The 25,496-nt window shown below is 38.3% G+C and overlaps 1 protein-coding gene across 4 annotated transcripts in view; it reads left to right on the forward strand.

Moving 5' to 3' along the window:
* SPTLC2 (serine palmitoyltransferase long chain base subunit 2) overlaps window positions 1-25,496 on the forward strand; it is a 129,831-nt gene that overhangs the window by 23,609 nt on the left and 80,726 nt on the right. For all 4 annotated transcript variants that reach the window (XR_014260963.1, XM_082451342.1, XM_082451341.1 and 1 more), the window contains exons 2-9: window positions 1,706-1,900; window positions 12,119-12,273; window positions 14,564-14,712; window positions 16,955-17,079; window positions 18,549-18,642; window positions 21,512-21,617; window positions 22,847-23,066; window positions 25,365-25,491. Coding sequence is in view for 3 of the 4 variants with exons in the window: in XM_082451342.1 (XP_082307468.1) it covers window positions 1,706-1,900; window positions 12,119-12,273; window positions 14,564-14,712; window positions 16,955-17,079; window positions 18,549-18,642; window positions 21,512-21,617; window positions 22,847-23,066; window positions 25,365-25,491 (1,171 nt within the window). In the remaining variant the exon portion in view is untranslated. The remainder of the gene's footprint in view (window positions 1-1,705; window positions 1,901-12,118; window positions 12,274-14,563; window positions 14,713-16,954; window positions 17,080-18,548; window positions 18,643-21,511; window positions 21,618-22,846; window positions 23,067-25,364; window positions 25,492-25,496) is intronic.

A 25,496-nucleotide genomic window follows, 5' to 3' on the forward strand; every position in this document is an offset into this window, starting at 1 on the left:
GAGCAACTAAGCCCATGCGCCGCAACTACTGAGCCTGCACTCCAGAGCCCGTGAGCCACAACTACTGAGCCCACGTGCCACAGCTACTGAAGCCCGCATGCTTAGAGCCCGCGCTCGGCAACAAGAGAAGCCCACACACCTCAGCGAAGACCCAATGCAGCCAAAAATAAATAAATAAAATAAATAAATTTATTAAAAAACAAGATAATCAGAATGTTACTTTCCTTGTGTTTTAAGTGCTCTTGATTTTGCTTTTTCCAGCTTAATAGCTTGCTTACATGTTATTACTAATTTTTAAACAATTTTCTATCTTCAGATATTGGTTCATTTTTAGCTATTCTGTTCTAAACACATTACAACTTTGCTCCTGCATGAAAGTTTAAGCAGTAAATGTTAACACAAAATTCCACCACTGGGGAAGAGATTGATGAAGACCTAAGCCAGTTTTACAAATAGTTTTCAGAGGTTCTTTAGGCCACCAAATTGAGTCATTACCAACTGATTTCATGTATCATGCCTATCCACATGTCTTTCCTTTGTCAAACAGAGTAATTTGTTTCCAAACTGTTCTAACTTGTAGCATTCTAGTAGCTTTCCCAAACTAATATTCCCAGGCTACGGTATTCTAAAATATATTTAGCCCTTCGATCAGGTTGCCTGAGAGGCCAAGAAAGAATCTTTTATTCCTTTGGAATTCTTCTTAACTCTAGTACAGTGCTCAATAGAAAATATGTTCCTGGTAAATTGTGATTGACCATCCTCACAGCAATCAGTTGTTTCAGAGTTAAGATTAAAGTTGACACACAAACTACTTTAGTGGAATTTTTCTGTAAAACAACATTTCCATTAAAATTGACCAAAGAGTAAACAGCTTTCAGCTATGAGATCAAAGTACAGTACCTTGGTGTTTGTATGTTAAAATTTGGATATCCCTAAAGAGGAAACTAGGGATAATCTTATAATGTTTGGAAAAGGTCACTAGGTCAAGATGAAGGAGGACAGAATGATTTCAGGACTGTTAGTGATCACTCTGACAGTTTTTCCCCTTGTGTTGGATTTCACTTTCTTCCTGCGTTATACAATGCTGGATCACTCTTAATGTAAGTATTTTATTTTTGTGAATAATTTATTTGTGTTACCACTGACAACAAAGGCTAGTATAAACTATGTGTTTCCATAGAGGCCTAGTGCTAATAATTATTTGAAATGCTATGGCTCGGTGGCTTTAAGAATATTTAGCAGTAAAACATTTACAAATATTTTATTTTATTCTAAAACTGAATTTACTTTTGATTATTTGTAAGCTAATATACTATTTTCAGGCTAGGCTTTCTCTTTGTTGATTTATATTTTTTATTTTCTTCATTAGGACAAAGAAAATGATGCATTCTCTAACCATATCACTTTAGGATCTCCTTCATAAGATCAAGTGATAGAAATCAGTGTTAAGCATTGTTCTTACACAGTCCATCTCCCCTTGTTTTTCTTTGCTGTTCATCTGAAGTATGTATAACTTAAAACTTATTTCCACAGAAAAAAATTATGCCCCGTTTAGAACTTAGCAGATGTTTGGTTGGGGGTGGGGGTGGGGTTTGACAATTGCTTAGAGAATTCTGAATGTATGCAAATCTGTAAGGACTCGGATTTTAAGTATCACTCTTTTTCTTACCATGACTGAAAGAAACATTTTTAACCTCCCTTTTAGATACATCATGTTACACAAAATGGAGGACTATATAAAAGACCATTTAATGAAGGTTTTGAAGAGACACCAATGCTGGTCGCTGTGCTTACTTACGTGGGGTATGGTGTCCTCACTCTCTTTGGATATCTTCGAGATTTCTTAAGGCATTGGAGAATTGAAAAGTGTCACCATGCAACAGAAAGAGAAGAACAAAAGGTAATTGTTAGTCTTTGATTCTGTAAATGGAAGCCTCTGATCTTGCTGTTTTCACTCATTTTTTTCTTTAGATATTTGGGTATACATTAAAATAAAAAATATTCTAGATGCAGTTAAATGAAAACATTCCACAAGGGAAGCTAAAAACAAGGGTAAAGGCATGGAGAAATCAAAGCATTTAACATGTTTTAATTTAATCATCACAAGAATCTATTCTTATTTTATGGACAAGAAAGCTAAAGTTCACAGGTTAAGTGACATTTCCCAAGATGCCTAATGTCAGAGCTGGTATGTGGACACAGGTATGTGAAGAGCCAGAAGCCATGTCCTTTCTGTTCACAATACCATACTGTGTATCCCAAGTTGTGTCTACAGTCTTCTGGAAGGATTGTGTTCTTTAGAACTCATGTTGTGTTTTCTCATAGGCACATTACACACACATGTCTAGTTCACAGATCACCTCTTCTCCCCAGAAATCAAGCCCTGAAGCAGAATTTGGCTGAGCTACTCTCTTTTCTGTGGAAAACCATCTTGTTTTAGTAATGGTAAACAGATGATAATGATTGTCTCTGGGGAGGAGGATGGCAGTCACCTCACTTCACTTTTCTCTGCATACTCCTTTGTGCCTCTAGAGTTTTGTACAGTATACATGTATTGTCTACTCTTAAAAAAAATAGTTGAAAGTCAACTGTACTCCAATAAAATTAAAGAAAATAAAACAACCTAATTTGTGTTGAACTGAGGAACACTATGTTCTTTCCCAAACCAAAATATTTCTTTATGGGCATTTTCTTTAATGTTTTAAATTTTATTATTTAAAATGATAAAAGATTTTCTTTATCCCATAATAAAGTTTTTTTTTCATTAAGAAAATAAATAGAATTAGAGTGAAAAATGCCTGATTTTATGAAAAACAAACTTGTTTGTTCTTGGCATGTGACGTATGGAGAAGGTTGTCCTCTAGCCCAGGGAATGCACTAGATTAGAGAAGGGATTCAGAAGTTAGAAATTTTTTGTCTATCATACATCTCACTTTCATGGGACATTAGAGGAGAGAGGCAGATGTGGTGGCATTAACATCAACACTGAGAGGGGAGCCAGTAAACACTGGGAATGGATGACGGAGACATGGGAAGGGGGAGAAAGCACCAAGAAACATGGGAAAGGAAAGGACCTCATCAGCTACTAGGAAGCCAAAACCAATCAGCATAGGGACTGAGGATCCTGAAACTGGGAGAACTGAGGATCCAGGCGTTCTTCTCTCATCTCAACCGTTCTGCACCCTTCCCAGCCCTGGTACCACAAGTTGGCCCTCTTTCTCGTTGCCCTGAAATGCCTACAAGTTCATTTCAATTAAGAAGGTAATTTTTGGATAACTAATAAGAACCTGCTGTATTAAAAAAAAAAAAAAAGGTATTTTTTGGATATCTAATGCAAGCAAAGCCCTGCATTCAGAACTCGGTCCAGTAGGCGAAACTAATTTTCATCATTGAAAACAAATTAAATTTCCTTGATTCACTTTTTTCTACCCCTGTACATCCCAAATAGATTTTCTGGTAGGGTGCATCCACAATACGTTGATTTTTTACATCCCTTAGGTATGGCCTACTTACTATAGGTTATTAGCTTACTGTGTACTTATTGTGTTGTACAGTATTACAATGACTTGTGTGCAAACCAATATCTTCCTGCTAGACTGAGGTGATGGTGGTTGTGACTGATGGGGGCTAAAGTTTTATTCACATATTCAAACTAGAAAGCCTTTATGTACAGGGACCTCTCATAGTGTCTAAACACTGTAGAGACCTAATAATTGACATGTAGAGATGGGGGTGGGGGGAGTGCTGACTGTGGTGTAGACAGCGTTCCTGCTGAGGGGATAGAAGTGTACGCAAAGGCATGAGGAATGTTTGGGAGAACCTGGAAAGTGAATGTATGAGAAATGTGTTTTGAATGTTTGGTAGGCAGTGAGGAGTCCTGGGCATTTTTGAGCAGGGGAGTGACTGGAGAGTTTGCACAGCTGGTGCTGTCTCAAAGTGTGATGAACAAATGAGTGCACCGATGGGGATGCACCTGAATTATTTTGTGAATGAGGACATTATCTTTGGAACTTTTTCATGTCTCCAGAGGGTAAATTGACTGTTCAAGTATTGGGGCTGCCTGTGTGTACTTAACTTTGTGTAAAAGAATTGGAGGGGTCTTCCCTGGTGGCACAGTGGTTAAGAATCCACCTGCCAGATGAATGGGTAAAGATGTGGCACATATATACAATGGAATATTACTCAGCCATAAAAAGAAACGAAATTGAGTTATTTGTAGTGAGGTGGATAGACCAAGAGTCTGTCATACAGAGTGAAGTAAGTCAGAAAGAGAAAAACAAATACCGTATGCTAACACATACATATGGAATATATATAAAAAAAAATGTACTGATGAACCTAGTTGCAGGGCAGGAATAAAGACGTAGACATAGAAAATGGACTTGAGGACATGGGGTGGGAGGGCGAAGCTGGGGTGCAGTGAGAGTAGCATCGACTTATACACACTACCGAATGTAAAATAGTTGGCTGGTGGAAAGCAGAAGCATAGCACAAGGAGATCGGCGTGGTGCCTTGCGATGACCTAGAGGTGTGGGATAGGGGGAATGGAAGGGAGGCTCAAGAGGGAGGGGATGTGTGTATGCACGTGGCTGATTCGCTTTGTTGTGCAACAGAGGCTAGCACAGTGTTGTGAAACAATTATACTCCAATAAAGATCTATTTTTAAAAAAAAAAAGAAGAAGAATCCGCCTGCCAATGCAGGGAACACGGGTTTAATCCCTGGTCTGGGAAGATCCTACATGCTGTGGAGCAACTAAGCCCATGCGCCACAACTACTGAGCCTGCGCTCTAGAGCCCGCGGGCCACAACTGCTGAGCCTATGTGCCACAACTACTGAAGCCCACGCGCCTAGAGCCCATGCTCTGCAACGAAGAGTAGCCCCACTCACCGCAACTAGAGAAAAGACAGCATGCAGTAACGAAGACCCAACACAGCCAAAAATAAATTACTTGAATAAAATAAATTAAAAAAAAAAAGAATTGGAACACATGGATTTTCTTCTTAAGTAGTTTCTAATTTTGTTGAGGGAACATAAACACTTCAAAATTATGGGCCTTTGCAAAGCACTATGCAGGTAAATAGTACTTGAATTGTATGCAGATGTAGAACAAAAAAGTAAACTGAGTAGCATAGAGTTAATCAGGAAATAATTCTTTTTTAAAAAAATTAATTAGTTTTAATTTTTGGCTGTGTTGGGTCTTTGTTGCTGCGTGTGGGCTTTCTCTAGTTGCGGCGAGTGGGAGCTACTCTTCGTTGTGGTGTGCGGGCTTCTCATTGCAGTGGCTTCTCTTGTTGTGGAGCACGGGCTCCAGGCTCACGGGCTTCAGTAGTTGTGACACACGGGCTCAGTAATTGTGGCTCTCGGGCTCTAGAGCACAGGCTCAGTAGTTGTGGTGCACAGGCTTAGTTGCTCCGTGGCATGTGGGATCTTCCCGGACTAGGGCTCGAACCCTTGTCCCCTGCATTGGCAGGTAGCTTCTTAACCACTGTGCCACCAGGCAAGTCCCCAGGAAATAATTCTTGAAAGAAGTAATAGGAGGAAATATGTAGGATGGAGGGGGACATTTGCCTCTAGAGTTTGTTTAGGGGAGGACTGTACTAGTTTATTCAAATTCATTTTAGTAGGATTTTCGCAATAGATAATATTAGCAGTTAAAACAGCTGACTTCTGCCATTTTCTTATAAAAATTCAGCTATTAGAAGGGAAGGAAGGCTCATTTAGCCTTATGGCAGATCGTGTTTGTTTTCTGATGCTGGTTTAGATGTAGTGAGAGGGATAGGCCAGTTTTAAAGTGTTACACTGGGAAGAGGTGAGGGAAAGTGCTTGCTTAGGATCATAAAATGCAAATATAATGTCGCTACTTTCTCATTTCTCTGAGTGAGTAGTGTTCATAACCACATCCTTATTTTCTCCCTCATTCCATTACAAAAGAGAGCCTGTTTAAACTATTTATGCAAGTTCTTCATATGTTGCTTTGGGTAGAAATGACCCACACGGTCATGCTAATAAAGATGAGTTAGCATAAATGTGTTCTATTTTATATAAATTGCTAAAATTATTGGAATTCTTTACTGCTTGATCTTCTGTTATTGGTGGTGTTTTGGATAAAAATGTTTTTTCTCAGTCTGGTTTCTTTTTTCTGTGAGGTGAGGCTAGTAGTTCAGAAACGTGTATGTGATAGGTATAGTAAAAGCTTGAATTAATAAAAATGTTCTAATATCTAGATAGGAAATACCTAGAAATCTAAGGAGTAAATTGTGGTAGGTATTTACCACACACTTACTAAACTTTAACTGCCTCTACAGTTCATGATCATATATTCAGAAATGGGAGGGATAGGATACTGGGAAGGGACATTATATGTCTATATCCTGATGTATTTTAATTTTCAAGATACAAAAGAATTAAAATACATTAATTCGAATTTCTGGAAGGATTTATTCTTGACCTCCTTCAAAAAGTACCTTACTGGGAGGGAGGGAGACGCAAGAGGGAAGAGATATGGGAACATATGTATATGTATAACTGATTCACTTTGTTATAAAGCAGAAACTAACACACCATTGTAAAGCAATTATACTCCAATAAAGATGTTTAAAAAAAAAAAAGTAGCTTACTAAGAATATTCTGTTAATTGTCACTTTAGCAGTATCTTTGGAAACAATGAGTATAGTTGCTTGATATATTAAGCTGGGGGATTATCAATTGGTTTGTTTTTTTTAGTTCTGTGGGTTTAAAAAGAGCTCTACTTTCCATAGTTTCGTGGTAAGTGTGGAGCCCAGGACAGCAGTCAAGCAGTCACCTATTTTGGGGCCGCACCGAGCCACTTGCAGGATCCTAGTTCCCCGACCAGGGGTCTAATCCACGCCGCTTGCAGTGGAAGCACAGAGTCCTAACCCCTGGACTGCCAGGGAAGTCCCTACTTAATTTTTTTTAAATAGCTTTATTGAGATATAATTTATGTACCATAAAGTTCACCTGTTTAAAATGTAAAGTTGAATGATTTTTATTACTGTTTACAGAAAGGGTACAGCCAACACTATAAGCTAATTTTATAACATTTTCATTATCTGAAGAAGAAACCCCATACCCATTAACAATCACCCCTTCCTCCCGCACCTCACGCTAGGCAACCACTAGTCTACTTTCTGTCTCTAGACATTTCATATAAATGGGATCATACAGTGTGTGATCTTTTGTGTCTGGCTTCTGTCACTTGGAATGTCTCTGAGGTTCATCCATGTTGTGGTATGTTTCGATAATTCATTTTTTTATTGCTGAATCATATTCCATTGTATAGAGCAGTCATCGATTTCCTCTTGGGATTTCTCACTGAAAAGCTATATCCAAAATAAACCTTTTTAAAGAGTTTTATTGTACATTATTACTGTGTGTGTGAATGTGTGTGTGTGTTTCTGTGTGCTTCTGTGTGTGCTTGCACATACACACATGCTGGCTGTAGGCCGACCATAGGAAAGGGGTGGGAAGGCCAATAGTCCAGTGGTCTTAACGTGCTTTGAATGCTGTAGAGAGTTATTTCAGATTGACTTAGTAGCAGCACAGAATGGGAGGCATTGTGGCTAGGGTTAGGAGCATAGACTGTGGAATTAAAAGACCTGGATCAGTTCCTGGCACTGCTTCTGGCCAGTTCTCTAGGTGGGAAAGCCATTTTGCCTTTCTGAAAATGGGAGTAATAGCTTCTGTAAGAGAGTTCAGGGATACTTAAGAGAAAATATATGTGAAGCACTTGGCAACACATATCATAAGTACTCAGTAATTGGGAACTCTTGTTTCTATTGATGTGATTATTCATCATCTTTATCCTCATCATAAAAGTATCTGGGCATGCATCTATGTTGGCCTGAATTGTCTTAACGAACATGGCCAATTTTTATAAAGTCAGCTTCGGAAAGTGGTAGCACCCAACCTTTTTCCCCTGTGATTTTTTTTTTTTTTGAAATTAGCTTTCAGAACTCATTTATGTGCAGAGGTTAATGTGGTGCCTAAATATGTAAATACCAGGATAATACTTGGGTTACTGAACCCGGTCTGTTTGCCCAAGATGCCGCAAGCCAAACACTGAGACTCGGGTTGGTTTACAGCCAAGAGTTTATTCACAAGGCAGCCAAGCGAGGAGGAGATGGAAGAACAAGTCCCAGGTCCACCTCTCTGAAGGCAAGGAGGTCAGGATATTTATGGGGTAAGCAGGCGTGGTCTTAGGCATAGAGAAAGGTGATTAAAGGCAGAGAAAAGGTGAGGTAATCCTTGTTCTGCACAGGCACATGTGGGTTACATGCTTCTTCATATTCAAACTAGAGTCGCTTAGCTTGATCTGAGGGTGGAGTCTTCTGGCCCTCTGATGTTAAAAGGCCATTTACTGAACATCTGTGCAGCCCCAGTTTTAGGGTCAGTGGTCCCAAGCAGCCCCCAGCCAGCTTACACTGGGCAGGAGCTGACGCCAAGTTCCTTTAAAACAACTGGGGCTGTGTGAATGCTGGGAAAGCCTGCAGTTATAAAAGAGGCAAAAAGAGAGAAAGAAAAAAACTAAGGCGAACTTAATCAATGAAAGCAGTTTACGAGCAAAGGGTTTTTAACAAGCTGTTCCCTTATCTGTTGTTCTGTAAGACAAGTTCAAGACTTTCTCTTAGTTATCAACTTCTGCTAACTCTTTGGGGCACAATTTCACTTGTCAGGATCATCCTATATTTTTCCAGAAGGTTCACAGTCCCATATCTACAATCAAAACTCTAAAATATCTGAAAACCAAAAGTTTTTTTTAACACATTTGATGGCAAAACCTGACCTGAACAGATGTGATGCTGTTTACAGCTCTTTTTTATCCCACTTGGTATGAACAATCATAACTTTCCTGCAGATATATTAAAGTGTTGGGGTTTTGGGGTGCTGCAGATCCCACTGGTTATATATTAATAGATTACCCTGTGATCTTAAGGCCTGTATAGACACTAGAATAGGTGCCTATTTATTTTAAACAATATATAGGATGTTTTCTACAAGACTTACCTCAAATAGGCTTAAATAATAAAGGATATTTATTGGGTAATTAAGATGACCCCAGACTACTTTTGGTAAGGTCTTCACTGATCCCTAATTAACAAATCCATGAATTTCAATTTTACCTTTCAGGCCAGTAGTAGAAGTCACTTAACTTGTGAGTACCTCAAGCCCAACAATCCAAGGTGGTCTCAGCTAGGTTTTATTTCTGCTTATCATGGATATGTGCTGGTGTATGGGGTTTGTAAAGATCTTCAGGAGGTGTCCATGAGGAAGGTATCTGTAAGGCTGTTTGAACTTGACTCTGTCATTGCCACTCACCTACCAGTTAGGCTGTCTCTGGGCAAGCCTCCCTCTACAGTACTTGTTATATTGTGTTGTAACTTTATCTGTGTGCCTCTCCACTACATTAAGAGATCCTTCAGTGTGTAGAGGTTGTGTCTTACTCATTTTTATCCCCAGTGCCTTGCTTAGTGCCTGGAAAGTACTGCTCAGTAAATGTTGGTTCAGTGCCTGAACAAATGAGTATTAGGTTGGCCCTGACTGAAGTCATTTCACAGTGACTAAACTGAGGAGGAAGAAGAGGGGGAGGGGGATGTGGAGCAGGACGGGGTGTGGGGTGTCATTGTTTGCAGAGAGAACTGTCCTGTTCCTTAATGTATCCCAAGTCTAGCAATGAATCAAACATATATTGAGTGTCCAATAAAAGATTTGGAAGAATGAATGAAAAGATAAGTCCTCTAGTTTACCCCTAGTCCTAAAATATTTAAAGTGTAAAGTGTATATGTTTTTAGAAACAGACGTTCTTATTGCCTAGAACTAGAACCTCAAATCGTGGTCCCCTTCCATCCCCTTTCTTGCTTCATCGCAAGGCTTCAGCGAGTTTGGTTAACATCGCTTCAGATCTCTACCAAACCTTCTAACTGCAGTCAAAGCTGCTACCCTGGCCACAAGTCCCTGTCTTCTACCATCTGTCTCACCTGCTTTTGGTCTCTAACATCCCTCACTGTGACAACTTCCTCACTGTGCAAGCCTGTTCCCTTCTCAGGGACTTAGTCGTTCTCTCCGTGTAAGGAGAGGCAGAGCTCCCTGATCTTGGCTGTCTCTCTGTTCAGATCAGAGCCCATCCCTGCCCTCCTAACCTCAGACAGCTCTGTCACAGGTTACCCAAAGCTCACCTCATTCCGGTCTGCAGCCCTTTTCTCTTTGGGGTTTAGTAACCCTTCTGGTAGATAGGACCAGACTCTAAGTTTTTTCTGATATTTATATACTAAAAGCAAAAAATACTGCTTTTTGTTGCTAATAAAAATTTGTCCATGATGGCATATTTCTCTCAAGTATTTGAGTTAATACCTTTAATATTGATGTGCAGTTTTAGGAAGTTGTAAAGAAATGAGATCAAGAAGAGTTAGTACTGTTTACCCATTGAAAAGGACTGGAGACTGGTTTTTTGTTTTTTCCTTTGTGAAATAAATGCATGGTGAATAATAGTTAAAGGAAAGTCCTTAATTAGAATTTGGCTGTCTCTGTTCCAGTTTTAATTCATCCAGTATGTTGAAAGAAAAGACTATCAAACGGGGCATAGTATTTAAGTAATAAATTTCCAATTTTGACAGACACATTATTTATGGATATTTTCTCTTAAGGAAATGTAAATGTTAGAACCAATTGCAGGAGAGCTGGTATCAGCTACCACAAATTCCTGAGTACTTTGTGACTCTGCTTAGCTTTATTTAAGGAGATTTTTATCTACTGTGAGGCTTATTTAGTAGGCACTTTTAGAGTCCAATGTCATAGAAGGTTGTTAATTTTTAAGTTTTATGTAGAGCCTTCTTTAGCAGTGAAAATCTTTTACAGAATAAGGACTAAACTTTTAATGTTTTTGACTAGCTTATTTAAAAGATGAATTTAGATTGGCACCAAGCCAGATCTGAGGACTAGAAGCTCAGTGATTTGCTGGCTAAAATAAAGCTGTAGTACAGTTTTCTTTTTGTTTGGTTTACTCTTTACCTTCAAGTAGACCTCATGTGGTCTGGTCACTGTGTTCTGAGCAGAACATTATGCATTAATTAAAGCTCCACTGTGACTTAATTTTTACAGACTTAAATTTTAGCATAACTTAATTTCAGAGAGGAAAGGAGAGCTTTAAATCCCTGATCATGAAAATTCATTTTGAGATTTTTTTTTTTTTAATTATTTTTTGGCTGCACTGGGTCTTCGTTGCTGCGCACGGTCTTTCTCTAGTTGAGGCAAGTGGGGGCTACTCTTCCTTGCGGTGCGCGGGCTTCTCATTGTGGTGGCTTCTCTTGTTGCGGAGCATGGGCTCCAGGTGTGCGAGCTTCAGTAGTTGTGGTTCATGGGCTCTAGAGCGCAGGCTCAGTAGTTGTGGCGCACGGGCTTAGTTGCTCCGCGGTATGTGGGATCTTCCCGGACCAGGGATCGAACCCGTGTCCCCTGCATTGGCAGGCGGATTCTTAACCACTGCACCACCAGGGAAGTCCCATTTTGAGATTTTTTAAAAACGCCCATCCAAGGAAAGAAACCTCAAGTAGGTGTCTTTCTATAACCTACCTTTTAGTGTTTCTTGTTTATAATTTTTCTTTGGATTTCAGTTTGATCCTTGAAAATATGCAGAGGATGAAATCTTAATTTTGGAATTATTTTTCTTGGTTGAAACTGGAATTACAGGGGTTTTTATGGCATTTCCCCTAATATATTACTGGTGGGGGCGGGGCAGAAGAGCCATGTTTTTAAGGTTTTTAGGAAGGAGAACCATTTAATGACAGAATTGTACAAACCAGGTTTTATTTTTATGAGGCCTGCTTCACTAAGTTAAATTCTTTGGCTCTACTTTCGAGCAGTCAGATAGTTACTTGCAACCATTTCTTATAGCTGAATGGTCAAAGCTAAGTGACTTTTACCTGATTGAGTTGTTTTAAAATAACATAAGGAATTGATGCCTTTCCAAATGTTTTCCATAGCAGTTAATTCTGTATAATTGACGTCTTAGTCTAAAGTGCTCTTGCATTACGAAAAGGGAGGTTGTAAAACTTTTCAAAGGAACTCAGTTTAATTTATAGTATTTTCACCATTTTTTGGCAGGACTTTGTGTCATTGTATCAGGATTTCGAAAACTTCTATACAAGGAACCTCTACATGAGGATTAGAGACAACTGGAATCGGCCCATCTGCAGTGTGCCTGGGGCCAGGGTGGACATCATGGAGAGACAGTCTCATGATTACAACTGGTCGTTCAAGTGAGTCTCGGTTGGGAAATTGTTTCTTGACAACAAAAAAAGAATTTCTTCACTTCAGAAGATATTGTATTGCAATTTGAATATTCTGTCGAAATAGGAGTGGAAGCTGAGAGTACAACACAGTATGATTAGTTTCCTTGCATATTGTTCATTGTTACTGAGATTTTTTTTTTTAATAAATTTATGTATTTATTTAATTTTGGCTGCGTTGGGTCTTCGTTGCACGCGGGCTTTCTCTGGTTGCGGTGAGCGGGGGCTACTCTTCGTTGCAGTGCGCAGGCTTCTCACTGTGGTGGCTTCTCTTGTTGCTGAGCATGGGTTCTAGGTGGCTTCAGTAGTTGTGGCGCGAGGGCTCAGTAATTGTGGCTCACGGGCTCTAGAGTGCAGGCTCAGTAGTTGTGGTGCACGGGCTTAGTTGCTCCATGGCATGTGGGATCTTCCCGGACCAGGGCTTGAACCCGTGTCCCCTGCATTGGCAGGCGGATTCTTAACCACTGTGCCACCAGGGAGGCCCTGAGATTTTTTTTTTTTTTTTTTTTAAACTAATTTATTTTATTTATTTATTTTTGGCTGCATTGGGTCTTCATTGCTGTGCGCGGGTTTTCTCTAGTTGTGGCGAGCGGGGGCTACTCTTCATTGCGGTGCGTGGGCTTCTCATTGCAGTGGCCTCTTGTTGTGGAGCACGGACTCTAGGCATGTGGGCTCAGTAGTTGTGGCACGTGGGCTCAGTAGTCGTGGCTCACGGGCTTAGTTGCTCCTTGGCATGTGGGATCTTCCCGGACCAGGGCTCGAACCCGTGTCCCCTGCATTGGCAGGTGGATTCTTAGCCACTGAGCCACCAGGGAAGCCCGGCCTTGAGATTTTTTAAATGCATTTTGCTACTACATTTGTCACTGTGTTGGATTATAGTTGAAAACAAAATTTGACTTATTAAAAAAACTCACACAAAGAAAAACCATCCTTTCTGTTATGCCATTTACCAGAGTCAGTTATCTGAATTTATTTATGGATATTTTGATTTCTCAAATGATTCAAGGAGTGTTTTTACTTAAATGGATTGAATTGTTTAGAAAACTTTTTCTATTCGTAAGATTTTATTTTGTTTATATTGTACAGGCATTACATGGTTGTATGGTCATTATTTTTAAAAAAACAAATAATACAAATAAACTGAAGGTCCCCTATGACAGCTAACCACTATCCTTTTGCAGGTCCACGTCCCCACAAATCCTCACTTCCCAGAGGTGACCATTGTTATCAGTTTATTGTATATTATTCCTCCATATGTTTTCTATGGCATGTATATATATATATAGTGTATTATTGGGGTTGCACACAGGTAGTTTTTGATTTACAAAAACAGGATCATACTATAGAAATTATTTTATATCTCGCTTTTTTTACTTGCTAACATACTGGTAACAACATCCTTCTTGTGTACGTTCACAGCAAGCTCACTATTTGTAGTGGCTGCTTAGTGTTCTGCAGTACAGATACATATAATGTAGAGCAGATAGGGCTACGTCATCCTGTGTTAAAAACCCCCAAAACCTCAGCGTTAAGACAGAAGAGTTTATTTCTTGTCCCTACTTCATGTCCATCTTAGATAGGTGGAGCCTCTGTACCATGTTGTCCTCACTTGGGGTCCCAGGCTGACTGAGCTTCCACCATGTGGAAAGTCACGGGTCTGTGTGCCTGGGAAAGGGACACAGTAGATAAATTGTGTAGTGACTCTTAAAGGATCCTTAAGTGTATATCCTTTTATATGTGTGTAGGAATTGCTGAGTCAAAGATATGTATATCTTTTAATAGAGAAGTACTGTCAAACTGCCCTCCAAAGAAAGGTACTGACTGATGTTCTTATCTACAGCATATGAGAGTGTCCTGGTCAACACTGGATGTAGTCAGTTTTTATTTTTATTTATTTATTTTAAAAAATTAAAAAAAATTTTTTTTTGGCTTTGCCTCATGGCTTGCAGGATCTTAGTTCCCTGACCAGGGATTGAACCAGGGCCACAGAAGTGAAAGCGCCGAGTTCTAACCATTGGACTGCCAGGGAATTCCCATGATATGGTCAGTTTTTAAGCATCCCTATTGATAAGTAAAAACTGGTGTTTTGTTTTAACTTCCGTCTTCCTAATTGGTAGTGAGTTTGAGTTGCTTTTCATCTAGACCATATTCTCTCTACTTCCTATAGATGGTGCTTGCTTTTGTATTATCAATAAGTTTATCATCACATATATTTGATTTGCTTTTGAGTTTCATGAACTTTTTTGCTATTGAAATACAGGTACACAGGGAATGTAATTAAAGATGTTATAAACATGGGTTCCTACAACTATCTTGGGTTTGCACGGAATACTGGACCATGTCAAGAGGCAGCTGCCAAAGTCCTGGAGGAATATGGAGTTGGAGTGTGCAGCACTCGGCAGGAAATTGGTAAGTGTAGGCTCTGTTTGGCCAGCTGATGTTCTTATTCTTAACTTTTTTACTCAGGAGGGAATAATACTGAGATAGAGCTAGAATACTGTATAGAGCATCCAAATACATACTTTGCCGTGTAGTTTACATCAGGTAAAGAATGCTTTATTTTTCTGAAGTGATGGATGATTTTAATGCTTTCAGTGTGTTTTGAGATATATTTTATCTTTTCTTTTTTTTAAACATCTTTATTGAAGTATAATTGCCTTACAATGGTGTGTTAGCTTCTGCTTTATAACAAAGTGAATCAGTTATACATATACAATATGTTCCCATATCTCTTCCCTCTTGCATCTCCCTCCCTCCCTATCTTTTCCATTATGTTATACTTACAGAATATCTGTAGAAAAGTTCCATTAAGTATTTGTTTCATTTATAACTTTAATGTTGACTTTATTGGCTTTTGCAAATGATAGTGGTTGAGAGTACTACTTACTAGTACTGAGCTCTTGGGCATATGAGCGTTAATCTGCTTCCATCCTGGTAAATTGGGGCTAATAATAATTCCTACACTATAGAGGTGTTTTAAGAATTAAATAAGCTAATTCATGTAAAGTGCTTGTAACATGGTAAACCCTCAATAAACATTAACTCTTTTATTATTATTACAAGTCTATAAAATATAAAAGTGAACAGATTTCTACAAAGATATTTAATTTATTTAAGTTCAAAGGAGGATTCCTAATTTTTCCATTTTGTTCAAGAGAACTGATAACCATAAAAGTTATAAGGCAACTTTCTGGATATTTACTACTGTGAATCACCCCAAAACTTAGTAGATTAAAACAACAATTCATTATTATTTCACGTGGGTCTATCCCCAGTGATGTGGTTAAGGGAGCATTGTGCAGTGACGACATAGAGTAATCATACCTTACATCTTTTTTTAAAGGGTATTTTTTGAAATTTATTTATTTATTTATTTATTTATTTATGGCCACGTTGGGTCTTCGTTGCTATGCGCGAGCTTGCTCTAGTTGTGGTGAGCGGGGGCTACTCTTCGCTGCGGTGTGTGGGCTTCTCACTGCAGTGGCTTCTCATGGCGGAGCACAGGCTCTAGGTGCATGGGCTTCAGTAGTTGTGGCGCATGGGCTCAGTAGTTGTGGCTCACAGGCTCTAGAGCGCAGGCTCAGTAGTTGTGGCGCACGGGCTTAGTTGCTCCGCAGCATGTGGGATCTTCCCGGGCCAGGGCTTGAACCCGTGTCCCCTGCATTGGCAGGCGGGTTCTTAACCACTGCGCCACCAGGGAAGCCCACCTTACGTCTTTACGGCGCTTTATATTGTGTAAATTTCTTGAACATCTTATCCCTTCTGATCTTTACAACAATGTCATGGGGTAGATATAGCAAATATTATTATTGGTATTTAACAGATAAGAAACAGGCCCAGAGAGGATAAATGACTTGCTTAAGCTATAAGGACACGTAGTATCCAAGTTCAGCAGTCTTTCTCTGCGTCTTTTCTCTCTGCGTGTAGCCATTATCATTAATCAGTGTTGTTCGGTCCTTAGGGATTTGAGCACTTGATGTAAAATCTGAGCATTTGATGTAAAATCATAATAAAAAGTGAGGGAAGGTGTTTTTTAACTTGGCTTTTGCTACATAACAGATCATTCTAAAACTTAGTGGCTTAAAACAGAAACATGTATTTATTTGCTTGTGATTCTGTAATTTGGAAAGGACTTGACATTTTATCTCGGCTCCATGTGGAGTTGGGTGGAGCATTATGACTGACGAGATAGAGTATCCAAGATAGTGTCACTTACATGTCTGGCACCTCAGCTGAGTGGTGAGCCCTGCCCCTTCCTTCCATAGTCCCTCATCCTCCAGAGCCCCTCCCTGTCCACATGATCTGTCTTTACAACAGGCTAGTTAGACTATTTTACATGGCAGCTGACTTCAAATGTATAAAAGCAGATGCTGCCAGGCCCCTTAAGGCATAGACTTGGAACCAGCATGTGTGAACAGGAATGGGAGAAATTGTTGGCAACCCTTTTTATAGAAATGCCACCACAGGTGCTGCATCTGATTTTATTCAACTATTGTATTCTTTATGAGCCTTTACTCTTCATAATACTGACTCCTTCATAGACCTTAGTCTGAAAAGGTTATAACACATAGACTATGATTTCTTTTTATAAAGTAATGAGTAATTCTTAAATTTGGGGTTTGGTGGTATTGACTTCATTAACTTCACACAGGAAACCTGGACAAGCATGAAGAACTAGAGAAGCTTGTGGCAAGTTTCTTGGGAGTGGAAGCTGCTATGACATATGGCATGGGATTTGCAACAAACTCAATGAACATTCCTGCTCTTGTTAGCAAAGTAAGATTTAGTCTGTCATTTATGAAAACTCCCTCGTATATATCTTCTTTTGTTTTGTAAGGCATTCAGGCAAGCCAGAAGCTATTGTAAACTTTAAACATAGTTTACCCAAAGATACTGCTATCATAAAATTTTATATAATTTGTGTATAAGTGTATCCCATGGAGACTGTTATCAGTTGAAGCTTTTTCTCTGGAACCCATGATCTTTTCTCCTTCCATTAGATGACTCTTGCCTTCTTCGTTTCATACAGTTTTAAAGGGATTCTCATAAATAAATTCTCATAAAAGATTAAAATTATGGAAGAAAGGATGTTTAGTTTGGAAATTATTTATCAGGTGGTTTTCTGTAATAGAAAAATATGAAAATACATAGGTCCCTAATACTTGTTCTTACTGTAATGCATGTTGTTCAGAAATACATGGGCCAATTATGTGTATATATGTATATAATATATATATGTATAATATAGGTAATAATACAGGTTAAAAGTAATAATATAGGTAAATAATAAGTTAAAAGTAATATATATGTATGTATTTTATTTTCTGTGGGTAGAGTTTGTGAGGGGACAGTAGAAGAGATAAAAGATAAGAGACCTTGTAAATCACATTTTAACAGATTGGCACTATCAACTTGAAAGGGCCCTCAAGGGCTGGCCCTACACATCTCATTTTAACATTGATATCTAGGCATGGTATATTGAAAAATCAGTGTATTAATGAGCAGAAGACCTGAGATTTTTTTGGTTGGTTATATGGTCAGATTTAGCTGTGTGACCATGAGCATGTCACAACCTTTCTGAGCCTCAAATTTTCCATTGTGAAATGAGGTACTTGGACTAGGTTAACATACATATATGGTTCCTCAAGGAATAGATGGGACAAATAGAAAACAAAAAGCAAGAGAAGAGATTTAAACACAACTATATTGATATCATATTAAATATGAATGGTTTATATATTCCAATTAGAAGATAGAGATTGTCAGACTAGATAAAATTAAATAGGCTTCCACCAGAGACCTACTTTAAATTTAAAGACACAGGGAATTCCCTGGTCCAGTGATTAGGACTCAGTGCTTTCACTGCTGTGAGCCCAGGTTCAGTCCCTATTTGGGTAACTAAGATCCTGCAAGCTACACGGCATGGCCAAAATTAAAAAAAAAAAAAAAAAAAAGACACAGGTTAAAAGTAAAAGGATGGAAAAAGTTACAGCATGTAAACAGTAATAATGATTTATATAATATTTTATTATAATATAAACTAATAAATATTATAGATAATATCAATACCATATATAATATTAATATAATAATATAAACAAAGATTTCAGAGCAAATTGATAACTTTGCCGTTGTGCAGGCTTTCCTTAATAAGATATAATTATTAATGATTTTAGCATTTTGTAGTTTGTCTAACTAAATCTTTGCCCCCAGCTTCTTACCTTCCTGTGCTTGTGGTTTTGCAGGGTTGCCTGATTCTGAGTGATGAACTGAACCATGCATCACTGGTTCTAGGAGCCAGACTCTCAGGAGCAACCATTCGAGTCTTCAAACACAACAGTGAGTTTGTTACGGAATTTACTGCTGGCTTTAGTGTTTAATATTCTTTGGGTTAGTGGCAGTGGTAACATTAGTTACATTAATAGGAAATATAAGTGAAGCCGAAGTAGCAACATTTAAAATGTCTTTCTGGTCCAGTCTTTTAAAAGTTATTATCTTTCTCATTGGAATAAAAATAAAGGTTGAAGGAAGCCTTTTGGTACAAAGTAAAAACATTGTTCTTTTTTTTGACTTTGAACTTTTTCATCTTCCTTGTTTACAAGTCAGTTGTTTAGTATGCATTTGCTAGATGCCTGTGGTATGTCTTGCCATAACATTAGGGGTATTAAGGTGAATAAAGCAAGCTCCCTGATCTCAAGGTTATCTCTGACTGGTTGCTAAAGAGACTATAGACAAACCAGTAGTTAGAATACAACAGATGAATACTGAAATGCAGATATGAACAGGTGATGTAAAAGCACGGAGAAGAGTGGCACTAAGCCAGACCTTTCTCCCTAAATGGAAATATCTTTGTGCATTATTAAAATAATCACAATAAAAATGCATAACTTTCCAAGTTAAAACCCTCATGTAGAGAGGAAAGTTTACCAAACTGTTCAATATCATCATTTACCAAACTGTGTACATGTATAGATAAAAGTCTAAAAGAATATACACCCAAATGTTAGGTCTGTGCCTCTGGTTGGAAGGTTTATGGATGGTAATAACTTTCTTCCTTTTGTCTTTGTTTTGTCTAAAATGTTTTACAGTGAGATTGATATATACAGTATTTTGTTTTATGTAAATGGGATTTATTAAACACTGTTGTGTGACTTGCTGTTTTCTTGCAACACATCGGAAACTTTGGCAGTACGTGTGACTGTCCTCCTCCCGTAATGCCAGGCTGGCAGGCAGTGCCCTTATTCAGTTCATCCCTCAGTTTGAACATGCAGGTTGTTTCTGAATTTTTCTGCTAGAAACAGTACTACTTAACGTTCACATTTTTGCTCACTGGTCTGATTAGTACCTTAGGATAAATTCCCAGCAGTCTTTAGAATGCATGGTTAAAATGGTATAAATTTGCTATGCTTTTCCAGATTGCCTCCAAATATGGTACAAATTTTTACACAACAACTCAACTCAAAAATAGTGACTGTTTCTACTCACAGGCCAACATAGGCCATTATGCATCATTTAAAATCTTTTCTAATCTAATAAGTCCAATAACATATTAATTTCTATTGCTTTGATTATTAAGTGTTGAGCAACTTTTTATACAGAGTTTTTGTCTTTGTATTTCTTTGTAAATTGGCCATTTTCAAACTGTTTCTCTTTTTACTGATTGTAAGAGGCCTTTATGTTGCAATATTTTTTATTTTTAGCTTTGTTTTTAGTGTCTTGCTGTGCAGACTTATTAAAATGTTTATGTTGTCACATTTATTGTCTTAAGACTTTTGTTTGGATTTTGTGTAATGGCCTTCCCCATTTTTATCTAAATCTTTAATTTACATGGGATTTGGAGAGTATACTATGAGAGAGGTATTGAATTTTTTTTTCCTGAGTAGATAATATGGTCAAGCATTCCATAGATATTTCCTTTCATCTAAAATTTTGAATCAGTGTTTATTTTTCCCTTCCCTTCTGTATATAAACAGAGGAAACTGAAACAATGAGTCCATTTTTACTTGTCTCCTGCTGTTTGCCACACGCCCTCTGCAGCAAGACTAGTGGCTTCAGATGAGACTTTTTACTTTGTGGGAGCATCTCCTATCTCTAGATTAGATAGCAGATAGATTGTTTTGTTATGAATAACCAAAGGTGTAAACACAGTCACAGCTTTTGGCCATTTTGTGTTTGTAGTATGTGTTTTTATTATCTTATTTCTCTTTTCTACCAATTTGCTCTCTTCTTTTATGAAGAGAGCAAATTCATGTAAGTTTGTAACCCCTTCCTTCAGTGATGAGCAGTAAAGAATATAAAATCAGATTTATGATGGGATGCCTCCCACCCCTGATAAACACACCCTAGACTTAATGTTGCATAGATTTTTGGGCGGGGGGTTCATAGGGGCATTGTTTCAGGGCAGATATTTTAAGTATGAAGTCTGTAGTGGTGGTAACAGTGGTCTTCAAAGCATTTATCTTTAACAGGAAAATTATGCTCCTCATTAATAGTGGTACTAACCAAATGGTTCCTGGGCCTGTTAACCACCTTAATGACCAACAGAGCCAGAAGAACTTGGTTGGGGACAGGCAGCTGGTCAAGTCAGACATGGAACAATCTCAACTGATGGCCAGGCTTGCTAACACATAGATTCATGCATGCCCAGACTGGTGTATTTTCAACCCACTACCAAGATAAAGATATTTAGCAGGCTTTTATTGAATATATCCTAGGTGAAAGGAAATGGGGTGTACACTTTGAAGTTTTTCTCCCATATTTTGCTTCTTAGGAGGTGTATGTATTTGTAGTAGTTCATTCACACTTTCTTACTCAGCCTTCTTTATGCATTTACTTCTGAATGACTCACTAGGATTAAAGATACAGTTGATTCTATAAATACAAACAAAGCTAACTTAATGGCAAGGTATTTCACATGAAACACTGGTCATTTCATAAGCATGCTAACCAACTGAATCAACTGTGCCACACTCATTTAGTCGAGTTTCTGTGGTTTTGAACACTTGTTACATTCTAGATGAGATTTTAATTCAAGCCAGCAGTAGCTTACCCATTTGGCCCTGTCTTTTTCTGCCCAGTTCTAATTATGTTAATGTCCTTTGCTATCTGAGACACACTTCCTGAATAAGAAATGTATATTTGCATTTTAGGGATAAAGTTAGCAAAGAGGAAGATACTTTGTGCTGAAATTATTTTTTGTGTGCCATAGATATGCAAAGCCTAGAGAAGTTGTTGAAAGATGCCATTGTTTATGGTCAACCTCGGACACGAAGGCCCTGGAAGAAAATTCTAATCCTTGTGGAGGGAATATATAGGTAATCCTGCTTTATTATTCTTATGTCTGATTTTCCCTATGGAGTCATAGAAGTTTTAAGCTGAAGGGGACACTAATCTAGACCCCTCTGGAAACTAAGGAGACAGGGTTTCTGACTTGTTAAAATACCTGGCTCTTCTTTATTCTTTCCATCATGCTGTATGATCTCCAGATCTCCTTTCTATTTGGCTCCTTTATTTTTCCACTGTTTGTAGAGGGGGTTTATACATAGGGGCAAGAATTGGAATATGTTTTCTAATATGTCAGAACAAATTACATGCCATTTAATTTTAAGAAATATTTTATTTTGCTTACCTATTTGCAGCCCTTGCATTTATTCTCTCATCTCCTAATGTTTTTTATTCTTTCATGTAATTTTAATTACACATGCAGTGTGATGCAAAGTCTAATGTTGCCTATGATTACAAACTTCAGAAGAATCTACTGTGACCTCTATCCCTCTGTGGTGAATTAAGATCACTTGTATTCTGGTGTTTGTTTTAAAAGATCCAGTCTCCTTTCCTTTAGACATCTGCCTAGCCATGGCATCGTCTATCTTTGCCAGTTTAAAACCACAGGCATGCTTCTTTTAAGGCTGGATAATTTCCTTCACCATGTGCTGCTTTGTAGTTTAGCCTTCGGCGGGTAATCTTATTTTTTCTTGTTCCCAAATCTTGTTGTAGCTCTGAATATGGAAAACTAGTGTAATGAACTCGACACCTTGTTGATGTTCAATAAATATTAATCCTTTCTTTTTCCTTTGGGGGATAAGAAACCATTGCAGTCTATTAATGAACAAAGATTTAATAAGTGCTGGAAGAGAGTAGTGAGTTAATAACAGAACTGCCTTATAAAATATACTGGAAAAGTAAGTTAAGAACTGTTACATGTTTTATGTAGAAGACTAATAATGTAGATTGCAACTTGGTTCCAGTGGTATTGTTGAGACTGAACGAGAAGATTATGGACCACAGTTGTAATATATCTCAGGAAAATGTTTTTATTCTAAAGTTGTCTGGAAGTTAACCTGAGTTAGTATGAACCCAAGGAAATAAAGAATTGTTAAAACTGCTAAAAACAAAACAAAACAAAAAAAACCCCACAGGCAGAGTTGTCAGACCATTTAAAAAGGCAGTAAACTTAAAAAATTAATAGTAATAAAGTGTCCAACTCCTAATTTTTGAGAGTTAAGAAGTCTCAGTGTGTGTGTTTTTTACCCTGTTTCGCCAGCATGGAGGGATCTATTGTTCGCCTTCCTGAAGTGATTGCCCTTAAGAAGAAGTACAAGGCATACTTGTATCTAGATGAAGCTCACAGCATTGGGGCTCTGGGCCCTACAGGGCGAGGTGTGGTGGATTACTTTGGCCTGGATCCTGAGGATGTGGACATTATGATGGGAACATTCACAAAGAGCTTTGGTGCTTCTGGAGGATACATCGGAGGCAAGAAGGTAAATGGGCCTTGAGAATCAAGCAGTTAAGGTTCATAAAGGTACTGGCTACTAGATTTCGATTTGGTTACTCACATTTAGCAGATAGAGTCCCAAGCTTGGATGTGGAGATCCTAAATTTGTTTGTGATTTAGGCGTATAGTGCCAGCACACTTCACACTTCAGCTGCCTGGTGGGGGACTCTGATAAACTAAAAGCTGGTTCTGTTCATTGTTTGTTGTTTTCTTATTGGTTCTAAACTACATCCTGGCTGAGTACAGAATACCCTCTTGTATGAAAGAACACACAGTGGTGCTGCCTGTTTGCCATAGTCTTCTATTGGGTTTGAGTTGTGCTCACTATTTCAAACGTAGTGGGGATGTCATGGGAACCGGTGGGGGACAGAAGACCAGTTTCTTCCCCTGCCCTTGGATTCAGATGCATCCTGGGTGAGCATCAAGACAGGAAGAAAAAAGATTACTTTGCTAGCTCTGGTGTACTAACAAGGCATTGTATTTTCCAATTCAAAAATTACATAATGAACTCTGGGGTATTTGAGAATCAATGTAGCATGGTGGAAATGGTTCAACCATGGAGACAGAGCCCTAGGTTTGAGTATTTCCCAAACTTCATGAGACCTTGGGCAAAGTATTTAACCTTTCCATTTCCTTATCAGGAAAACAGAGATAAATGTGCCTGGCTTATAAGATTGTAGTTAGGGTTTAAAAAATAATATACGTCCATGCTATAACGTAGAAATAACCTTGAAAGCCTTATGTTAAATTAAAGAAGTCAGTCACAAAAGGCTAAAGTATTTTTTTTATATGATATACCCAGAATAGGCAAATCATAGAGACAGAAATAGGTTAGTGGTTGCCAGGGCCTCAGGAGATGGGGGAAGTGCAAAGTGACTGCTAATGGGTATGAGGTTTCTTTTTGAGGTAATGAAAGTGTTCTAAAATTAGATAGTGATGAAAGTTGCACAGCTCTGTGAATATACTGAAAGCCACTGAATTATACACTTTGATAAAGTGAATACTATGGTATGTGAATTGTATATCAATAAAACTGTTATTTTAAAAAACTCTCCAGTATTAGGAAAAAAACAATGTATGTGAAGTATTTGTACATAGTACATGGTAGGTGCTTAAATGTCCTTGAATAAATGTCCTTAAATTCCTGTTTAAAATTTGACGCTGGGAGTCTTAAAGCATGGTCTTCCTCTGAATATTCATTGTCTTTTAGAGAAACCCCGTTATCAGTGGTTTTAGTCAAGTTCAATAGATATTTACTTCAATTTTTAAAAGGACCAGGCTCACTTTGGAGAATTGATTGCTTTTTGGTAAGATTTGTTGCTAAACAAAAGGATAGAAAAATAATACTCTGGGAGATCACTGAAGTACAGTGTATTTATGGTTTTTTTGGTTTTGTACAATTTTTAGCATCTACACTGTTTTCTGGCTGCATTTTGTGTCTCCTGTTTTGGTTCTGGAACATAAACTTCTTTGTGTGCACATTTTATATAAAGACTTAGTGAAGTTAAAAGGTATCAGAGAATAGAGATATACAACTGACTGTTTTGAAATTTTTGTGACTGACAGACAAGTTTTTTTTTTTTTATTCAGTGAGATGGCTTTAGTGTCCTTATGAAAGACCCAATGAATTTCTGTTTAACTTTTGCCACATTTATATCATTTTATAAATCTCTGTGTATCTGGAGAGGACATTTAGTGTCTTTAAAATTGATATTAGAGAACTGTCTCTTATTCGGGAATGTAAGGCTGGGCTTTGCAAGGCATGGGATAAGATGCAAATGATATTTTCTGTAATACTTAGAAGTAAGTTGTATCTAAACAGCAATTCAAACGCTTTCTTGTTTAGCATTGCAGAGCTGTTTATAACATTAAATGATATGTTCTCTAAGTTTAGAGGTCTTCTTTAAAGCTAGTTTTTCTTCCTTTCATGTTGTGGCATGTTTTAAAAACGAAAGAGAATTCCCTGGTGGTCCAGTGGTCAGGACTCCTTGCTTTCACTGCTGAGGGCGCGGGTTCAATCCCTGGTCTGGGAACTAAGATCCCACAAGCTGCGCAGCACAGCCAAAAACACAAAACAAAACAAAACCTAAGGATGTTGCCATGTGTCTGACCCAGTTGTTGCTGACAGTGTGCTTTGACCATATTGGTCGATCTCGTGTCTCTGATTGATGTCCCTATTCCAGTGCTGTTGAAGGGAGGAGGCTTGTCACCTGGGAGGTAGGCAGTGACATTGCCAGTGAATTCACGCACTACCTCTAATGACTTGCTTCTGTGAACTCCCCAGGAGCTGATCAACTATCTGCGGACACATTCTCATAGTGCAGTGTACGCCACATCACTGTCACCACCTGTTGTGGAGCAGATCATCACTTCTATGAAGTGCATCATGGGGCAGGATGGCACCACCCTTGGTAAG

Source organism: Balaenoptera physalus (assembly GCF_965194825.1).
Source record: "Balaenoptera physalus genome assembly, chromosome: 2".
Taxonomy (NCBI): Eukaryota; Metazoa; Chordata; class Mammalia; order Artiodactyla; family Balaenopteridae; genus Balaenoptera; species Balaenoptera physalus.